Source organism: Alexandromys fortis, unplaced genomic scaffold, assembly GCF_014885135.2.
Source record: "Alexandromys fortis isolate MF-2015 unplaced genomic scaffold, M_Fortis_MF-2015_v1.1 scaffold_62, whole genome shotgun sequence".
Taxonomy (NCBI): Eukaryota; Metazoa; Chordata; class Mammalia; order Rodentia; family Cricetidae; genus Alexandromys; species Alexandromys fortis.
The window spans coordinates 879,083-888,544 of record NW_026067942.1 but is presented as its reverse complement, the minus strand read 5'-3'; the positions used below and the strand labels follow the sequence as shown (position 1 = coordinate 888,544).

The 9,462-nt window shown below is 49.3% G+C and overlaps 1 protein-coding gene across 2 annotated transcripts in view; it reads right to left on the bottom strand.

The window, feature by feature from the left end:
- Slc30a10 (solute carrier family 30 member 10) overlaps positions 1–8,916 on the bottom strand; it is a 12,659-nt gene extending 3,743 nt beyond the window's left edge. The window contains exons 1-2 of one of the 2 annotated variants that reach the window (XM_050148191.1): positions 7,932–8,916; positions 6,983–7,098 (exon numbers count right to left, since the gene is read on the bottom strand). In XM_050148191.1, coding sequence (XP_050004148.1) covers positions 6,983–7,098; positions 7,932–8,356 — 541 coding nt within the window. In that variant the 5' untranslated portion in view covers positions 8,357–8,916. Of the gene's footprint in view, positions 1–6,982; positions 7,099–7,740 lie in introns of both variants that reach the window. The other variant, XM_050148190.1, reaches the window with a different exon arrangement.
- Between the last annotated feature and the right edge of the window lie 546 nt (positions 8,917–9,462).

Sequence of the window (9,462 nt, the reverse complement as noted above, 5' to 3'; positions counted from 1 at the left end):
AAAAAAAAAGAAATTTCAGGCCAGCAACCCAGGACCCAGAGAGCCCAAGAAGAGGTATGGCCTAGGAAGAACCTGGGCTAGCTGTCACCTCCAGTGTCACCAGCCGATACTGCCACGCCATTACCCCCCACCAAAGGGCATTATGATGGGAAACAGCTGAGCAAACAATGCGGTGCTTGTTCAGCAAGCATCTGCACATCAAATTCTTTTAAACCTTTGTTTCATTTTTTTATTCGATTCGAGAAAAAGTCTCACTTTGTAGCCCAGGCTGGTCTCAAACTCCAAATATTCCAGCTCTGGCAGCTTAGTGCTGAGACTGCAGGCATGTGTCACCATGCCTGGTTTCAAAGTTTGTGTCTTTATTATATACTCCATGAGTCAGGTGTCGGGTGTGGCTCCCCTGCTGAATCCCTTATGCGCTCAACGTGATGGAGGCCCCATCATCTTTTACTGCTGTTTTTATGGTTGCCAGGGGATGGGACCCAGTGTCTCACCCATGCCGGGCAATCATTCTGTCCCTTGGGTATAGTTTCAGACAGCACCATGACACATCAAGAGTGGTTCTTTGGGGTCTCTGGCTTCCCTCAACCCCAACTCACTCCCCCTTTTCCTGGAGCCCCTGGTCTACTTTTCACTGGCCCATCATTATCTCCGTGCTGCTTAGTGGCCCGAAGAAGTTTCCTCTGAATAAAAAGCCGTTGGTCACAATTACATAAAATAAAACTCTACACACAAGGGTTAAAGCTGTAGGTTCTACTGCATAGGACCAAACTAAACCCTCTGAATGTGGGTGATGGTTGTGAGGCTTAGGCAGTCTGTGGGACCACTGGCAGTGGGACCAGGATTTATCCCTAGTGCTTGAACTGTCTTTTTGGAGCCCATTCTTTTTGAAAGAATACCTTGCTCAGCCTAAATATGGGGGGGGGGGGGAGCTTGGTCCTGCCTCAAAGTGGAAAAAAAAAAGGTGTGGGTTCTAAAGGTCTCAGCCAATTCATTGCAGGGCAGATGCAATCCTCAGCAAAGAAGGTCTGGGCTGTGATGCACATTAAAATAGAATTCAGAAAATCCAGGGGAAATCTAGTCAGTGGGTTAAAACTGTAGACACAAAGAATTTGCGTTCCTGAAAGGAACCCCAGAATTGCACCCTTGAAATCGGAGCACCTGCAGCAGCAGAACTCGTTAGAGTCTCAGTCCCACGTGGGTCCTGTCTTGAGCTGAGAAAGGGGGTGTCATTCACACAACCCAGCACACCCTACAAAATCACACCAGTCAAGAGCTTCAAATCACCGGGTTCACATTAAGGACATCCATCAACAGACCGTGGCAATGGTTCAGAGACGGAGGCCCTGGCTGCCGAGCCTAATGGCTGAAGTTCATTCCCCAAGACCCACATGGTAGAAAGGAGAGATCTGACTCCTGATGTTTATTTTTTGTCCATGCAATAAATAACTATGATTTTTTAAAATAGTATCCGTGACTGGGTATGATGGTGTCCACCTACAATCCAACTACCCAGAAGGCTGAGGCAGAAGGATAGACAGTTCAGGGTCAGCCTGGACTACATGGAGATTTTCAAGTCAGCCTAGCCCACAAAGAGACTTCCAGGCCTCTCTGTAAGGCCACATACTAAGACCCTGTCTCAGAAAAACACAAATAAATAAACAAAAATTTTTTAAAAAAATAATGAAACTGCCAAGGCCATAAAGGTGGAGTATCCGAAAGGCCACCCACCATCTGATACTTCACAGAAGCAGTGGGTGACATTCCAGCAGTGTTGGAAGTAGGAGGTATGCCAGGCCAAACTGGTGCTGGGCACAGGGTATTTGGCCGTAAAAGAATGTGTGGTGGAACATGCCTTTAATTACAGCAGTTTGGAAGCAGAAGCAGACAGATATCTGTGAGCTACGGGGCAGGCAGAGTTACCTAGTAAGACCCAGTATAAAATAAAATAATAAAATAGAGTGTTGAACTTCTGATCTATATGCTGAGAAGTGCAGAGAGCAAAACCAGCCAATGAAGTCACCAAGAGAACTGCTAAGCTTGAGCGTTTAGATGGGGACCCTGGTCAGGGTGCTAAGTTGCAGAGCTCATGGTGGAATTAAAATCCACCCAGTACACCCACCCATCCACCAGCAGCAGCAGTAGGTCCTCATGAGACGGAAAGAGCTAACCTTGAAGAAAGCAATCTCTAAGAAGAGACAGAAACAGCAAAACACACAGCACGGGAATGAACCATATGCGAGACAGTGCTAACAGAAACCAGAGGAAAAGGGTGACGCAGGACAGAGGGGAACCCCGCCCTCCAAGGTCCACCTGAGGTTCCCTCTCCACTCTACAAAGGGGGAAATTGCACTGGATGGCTAAGCGACTTTCCCAAGATCATACAGCCGTCAAATCCAAGTGAGTGTTTGAACAAGACTGCCAGGGTGATTTGAATGCACATAGAAGTTGTCAAAAGATTGTTCTAGAAGAAAACATGTAGTTAAGGAAGGCCTGCTTGGCCACCCCAGGTATCCAAAGGGTTCATTCACTCAGTAGAACTGACAATGATTCCGATTGCTAACTGCTCGCTCATGAACGAGACTGAATGGTCTGGCCTGGAAGGTGTTTGAATGGAGCTGCCCACACTTCCTGGCCTCTGAGTGACACCCCTGGTCAATGGGGTTGTCCCTGTGCCTTTTACTGAGTGGTTACTTAAAGCAACAGGACACTGACTCGATAATATACATGAGACAGTCCCACTTTCTAGCACCCTGTCTCCCATCCTCCCCAGTCCTGTTCCCAGCCACAGGAGAGAAATTCAGAACCTTGCCAGGAGTGGCCCTACCCACCTGTTCCCCTGACACACACGAAGAAAGCTTTTGCTTTCTTGGTTGATAGTACCAAATGTTACTGCCCAGATAGGAAAACCTACGATCTCAGGACCTGTAGCCTCACTTAAATCTAATGGGGGGGTTCTGGGATGATTAAACTCTGCTAAGCAGAATTTAGGGCCCAAACCATCATGAACTTCAGCTGGAAAGAAAGCCGTGGGTGGGGTGAAGGTCACAAGCATAGTGTGTGTGTTTAGCGTGCACAAAGCTGTAGGTTTAAGGTCCACCACCAATAATATAGCACAATTGATGAAATTGTTACCCCACCCCCATCTCTCCATATAGACATAGAGTGTATCTTCAGTGCTGGACTAGAACTCAGGATCTACAACACTCAAGGTGAGTGCCCTTACCACAAAACTACACCCCCACCTGCTAATGTCTTGAAATATAAAATCACAGAATTTCCTAGTCAAAGAAAGGATGAAGAAGGGGTATCCATTATCTTAAGAATCACAGAATCATAGCTCCCCGGCAAGATGGGAGGGGAGATTTTCATTGTAACTGATCAATAAAAATCAAATACGTTGGGGAATTGTTTTAACTTGTTTTGCGGGTGGGGGCAATGTTTATTTTGGTCCTTTTTCTGTTTTGAGACAGGGCCTCACTATCTAGTCCAGGCTGGTCTCCAGTTCACATTTCTCCTCTCCCAGCCTCTGGGGTGCTGAGGGGACTGTTATGTACCACTGAGCCAAGCTCCCCGTGCTATTCTGACACATGGTCACACTCTGTAATATTAAGTCAAATATCGAGCCCCTTGAACCTTTCTTTTCTTTATGTTAAAAGTTTAAAAAAAAAAACCTCAATCTTTTCTTCTAGTTTTTTTGGGGAAAAAAAAAAGTAGTACCTGGCTGTTGTCACAGTCACCCACTGAGTAAAGGCACACAGGCCAGATTCTGAAGTGGGTGTGTCAGTGACATTTTTGGGGAAGAAGGAGGTCTTTTTGATAAGAACACTGAGGGATCCCTGAGGAAGAGACTGACTGTAGCAGGCAGCCCCAGGAGAACACCGCCACTCAGGCAGGGTTCCAGGGAGGCCTGAATGAAAGATGCCTTATAGGGAAGAGACAGGTAGCCTCAGACCCTGATACTATCTCTGTGAGCCACAAAGCCTACTAAAGATGGGTCTCATGTGAGATAAGGCCGATGATCCACCTCCCTTTCCTCAGAAACTGGTCCCCATGGTGACAGTATCTCAGAGGAGTACAAGTAATGATGGGTACCAACTGTGGAGTCCTCTGCTCATACCAAAGTGGATGCCATTGCAGGCAGCTGGGGGAGGGGGATAATCAGCCAGCGTCACCAAACTAGGAGCTAGCAGAGGGTCTACCTGCTCACCTGTGCAGCAGCGCTGGGATGTGGGAAGGAGGGGCTAGAGGGCTGGGACAGTGGGTCGGGAGAAGGCAGAGAGGCAATGTCTAGGAAGAAGTGCTGGCTGGCATAGCTGTGATTTCCAGAGATGAACCTGCCAGGTGTCCTGAGAGACAAAGATCTCCGTGGATGCCCCTGTCTCCTGATTAGTTGCAGTGCCTACAGGGTTACTTTGCAAAGGCAGAAGACCTCCGTGCTTGGCCTTCGCATGCTGACTTCCCATAAAAATTGCCACTATCCCCTGAAACTGGCATATACCAATACTGTCGATTTGACCCAAGTTAAAATCCAGGATGGAAGGCAGCCTTCAAAGCTGTCTGTGTGTGTGTACGCAATCACAGGGCACCAGGAAAAGATGGGAGCTTTCTCTCTGGAGAAAATGAGAAATATCTCATCAAAGGAGATGTCTTCTCAAGTGATACCACATGGCCATTCATCTGTTTATGATGCTGCTGACATGCTGTGACAGTGTTTTAATGCAGCAAGCTTGACCCTATTATTAAGATTTATTATATCAGCCACTGATATATCAGCCACTATAGAGAACTTAAAAATGATTGTGCCTACACTTTTGTGGCAAAAGATGAATTTATCTCTTATTCCCATTACAATAAGAGTAACCGTGGTGAAAATGAAGAGATGGCTTGTGGGACTGAGGCTATTGGTTAAAATGCTTGCCGTGTATCTTAGTTTACTTTCTATTGATGGGATAAAGACCATGATGGAAAGCAACTTGGTCTGTCCCTAAAGGAAATCAAGGCAAGAACTCAAGCATGGCAGGAACCTGGAGGCAGGAGCTGATGCAGAGACTATGGAGGAACACTGCTTTCTCCCCATGGCTTCTTATAGCCCATGGTAAATTGGGCCCCGATACATCATTCATCAATCAAGAAGTGGAATATGCCCACTGGAGAAGCAAGCCATTGCTTTCTGGAGGCCAGAGGCGTGTGTGACTATGGGAAGAGCCATATGTGTGAAAAGAGAGCTGAGACTACAGCCCAACTCTGTCGCTGTCGCTAGCCAAGGGGACTTTGGGGACCCTGCCACACTCTCTAAATTATGTCGCCCCATCTGTAAAGACCAACTTAGGCTACTAAGAGACACTGTTCACACAAACACACACACACACACACACACACACACACGAAGATTGGGAACTAAGGCTAAAATCACTCTACTAGAAAAATATCTAAGAAGTTACAAAGGAAAGATGCTGGCTACAGCAGGGTCCAGGGAGAGAGCTCCCTCATGATGCCCAACACTGCTGACTTTGAACATAGGGTAGGGAGACTGATAGTTTCACCAGACCCCCAAGTTTGAACCTGGAAGTGAGAGTTTTAATCAGGATATGGTCCCTTTCTCGGCAAATTTCTACTATAAAGAACTGTGGCAATAACGACATCCTATAATGTCACACAGGGCAGAGACTTGGGTAGTGGGCCGGTTTGCTTTTTTTCCACCATTAGCAAAATCACAGTCAACACCAAGCATAGTGTAAAATATGCTGCAATTCCAGCCGGGAGGGGACTAAGAGAGGAGGACTGTCACAAGTTCAAGGTTGGCCTGCACTACATAGTGAGTCCCAGGCCAGCATGGCTATATAACAGGACCCTGTCTCCAAACAAACAAATCATAGCCAGTTAAAATAAGCTGCAATGGGGCTTTGGGTATGGATCAATGGTACACACACACACACACACACACACACACACACACACACAATCTTCTTAAATAAATAGGGTTCATTGTATGTCAGTAATATTCATGAAAGTAGAAACATCAAGTATAGCAGTCATGTGACATTGGTGTGTGGAGATCAGCTCAGACCAACCTGGCCCTGGCTGAAGGGTTCATGAGAACATGAGACACATGTAGATATGAGAAGAACATGATACACATATGGAGATCAGAAGAACATGATATTGATGTGTGGAGATCAGTCAAACATGATACTCATATGTCCATATGTCCGAGCATTTAGGAGGTCCAAGCATGACATTGAGGTATAGGGACCAGGAGAACTTGATACGCATGTGGATTGGAGGAGACCATGACACATGTGTAGAGGTCAGGAGAACATGGTATTGATATGTGGGGATCAGGAGAACATGGCATTCACATGTGGAGATCAGGAGAACATGTCACTGATAATGTGGTGGTCAGGAGAATATGACCGATGTGTGGACATCAGAAGAACATGATATGTATGTGGAGGTCAAGAGAACATGGCATTGATATGTGTGCTCAGAAGAACATGGCATTTACATGTGAAGATAAGGAGAATATTTCACTGACAATGTGGAGGTCAGGTGAACACAACACTCATATTTGGTACTCAGTAGAAGGCAATACTCATTTGTGGAACTCAGGAGAACATGATTGACATGTGGAGATAAGTAGAACATGATACATATGTAGCAATCAGGAGGTTATGACGCTGATATGTGAAGCTCAGGAGAACACGACACGTATGTGTGACTCAGAGGAACATGGCGCTGACCTGTGCAGCAGGCAGCTGTAGCGAGGCTTAATTAGAGCAAAGATAAATCATTAGCAGCTAGGTTTTCCCCCAAACATCAATGCAATGATTAGGCAAGAGGAGAGGGTCATAGTCTGCAGGTAACTGACCTATTCTCCAACATGCTGTTGCCTTACTGAAAGCCGGACAGAAGTCATAGCTGCAGCCCAGCCCTGTGATCTATGGGAAAGGGTCCCAAGATAGTCCAAAGACAATCCTACCTCTGATATTCAGGGCTTCAGATTTTTTCTCTTTTTTCGTCGTCTCTTCTGGTTCATTCTGGATGTTCAGGGAATCACCTGCATTCAAAGAAGAAACCTTGTGTTGTGTATAAGTTCTACAAACAAAAAGAACCAATGAACTCACAATGCAGTTTTGTTACATTCAATACCTCCTAGTATACGGGAGTCCCCACCTCTCCCACACTCAGCCCGGACAGGGGCTTTTCAACCCAGAGGAAGCCCGCGGACCACCCTTGGACACACGGTTTTCAAATTTAAACGGGGCAAGCCTACACCTATCCCCCCAAACCCACAATACCCAAGGGTTAGAGGATAGCCCTGACATTGATGTGTCAAGGGAGGAAACAAGTCCAGATAGCAGCACCAGGGAAGGGGAGGGGAGGGTTAGGCAGTGCTCCCTATTGCCCAATAATAAGAATTGATTTCCAAGATCGATACTGCCACATTGAGACAGGAGAGGATAAGGACTGCGGGGTCAAGGAGGAAAGGAGGAAGTGGGAAATGTGGGAGTGGGGGAGAAGGCAGGGAAGGGAGAAGAAAGATGAAGGAAGGGAGGAAAGTTAAGTTACAAGAAGGGCAAAATAGGCTGCGAAGAGGATTTTTTTGTTGTCAGTCGGGAAACAAAAGGAAAAGGAGGGAGTGGATGAGAAAAAGGGACCAGATGCATGGGGGTGGGGGTGGGGGATAAGGGGAAGGACAAAGCGGTCCCAGTAAGGAAGGATGCAACCGAAAGGCACCTGCTACATTCGAGAACACCGTCGCGCCCTCCTGCAGCTTTTTTCCGGCCGAGGCCCCCCGGAGAGTCACTACTGCGTCTGAGCCGGGGGCTGTGGCTGCCACAGCTCCTTGGGGACTCCCCAAAGGACCACAAGGGTCCCCCTGATGTGGCGGCTGCGGAGGGAGGGTCCGGCGCCGCCGGGTGCAGCACGCGAAACAGGCGCCGCAGTCCTGGAAGATGAGCAGCCCCACCACGTTGACTGCCAGCCCCAGGGCGCCCACGATGAGGACCAGCTCCGGGTCGTCGATGCGCTCGGGCCGCGCGAGGCGTAGCACGGCCTCCACGAAGATGGTGAAGCAGAGCGCGGTGAGGAAGACCGCGTTGCTGAGCGCGCCCACCACCTCGGCCCGAGCATAGCCGTAGGTGGCTCCCGAGCTGCGGGTACCACGCCGCGCGATGTAGCCGGAGCCCAGGCCCACGCACAGCGAGATCAGGTCAGACAGCATGTTGAACGAGTCCGAGAGCAGCGCGATGGAGTTGCCCAGGTACCCCGACACCAGCTCGGCCACGAAGAAGACCACGGTGAGCACCAACATGAACAGCAGCCGGCACGTCTTGCCGGAGTAGCGGCCCATTTCTGCAGCCCACCGTGCCCCGCAACAGGTGGGGGGGTCTGGAGCCCACCTCCTGCCGCAGGCCCACCTTGCCCCGCCGGGGCCTTTTGTACAGCCTGCTCACTCCCGCACGGCCAGAGTCTGCAGGAGTGGCCCTAGTATCGCAAAGGCCACCTCCCGGGGGCCCTGCCCCTCCTCCTTTGCCGCCCAAGCCTGACTTGGCAGGTGGCCACCGGCCTGTGTCTCCTTCTAGGACTGGGCTGGAGAGGAGAGCTGCTGGGAGGAGGGGCGCATCGGGATGCCAATCTTCTTAGATCCCCACCTCCACCCTCTCAGAGAGGCGGGATGCACCCGATGGTCCCAGCTCCTCCAGCTCTCCCCACCCCCACCCCCGCGCCACTACAGATCTGTGAAAGACGCTGATAACGACCTGGGCCGCAGTGGGAGTGATCACTGCACACCCGTGCTTACGTGCCCAGACGCGAGTTGCAGGGCAGATTCCTTATGAGCTGGTGGGGCCAATTGCCCTTAAAGGCGTTTCCTGCTTTTCCTTTGGTTACCCGGTATCTCGTTCCTCACTTAACGCCCCCGCTCCCGTTCCTGTTCCCACCATCAAAGCCCTTTTCCTCTCCTCTTCACAAAGAGCGCGGATGCGTTCTGTTACTCCCTCATGGCACAGTATCCCCATCTCCCCTTTGCGGGGGCTCTCCGTGTTGATCTTTCTACAGAGGAGGGAAAGGCAGAAGCCCAGGCGGTTTGCTTCCACACTGCTGTAAGCATAAGCGTGGACCCCTGGGCTAGATCCAAGTTCCTAGACCATCGAAGCAGCCAGGCTTAGTCTCCTTTCATAATATGCTGGAGAGAATTTCTACTGACCCCAGAGATGACCCGATAGCCCTAGTTCAATTGATTGACCCAAGTCGTTTCTTCCAAACAGGTCGGCTTCCAAATGACACTCCCTCAAAGGGAACACGCGTCCAGGACATTCCCCCAGCAACCCCTTCAAAAAGGGGATTTGCCATCGTCACTTCAATGGGGTGTGGATGGGTAGCCCTGTACCTCACTCTCATTTTAGGAAGGGTCTGAAGGCGAAGCAGAGCAACCGCTCTCCATGTCTCCCCACAAAC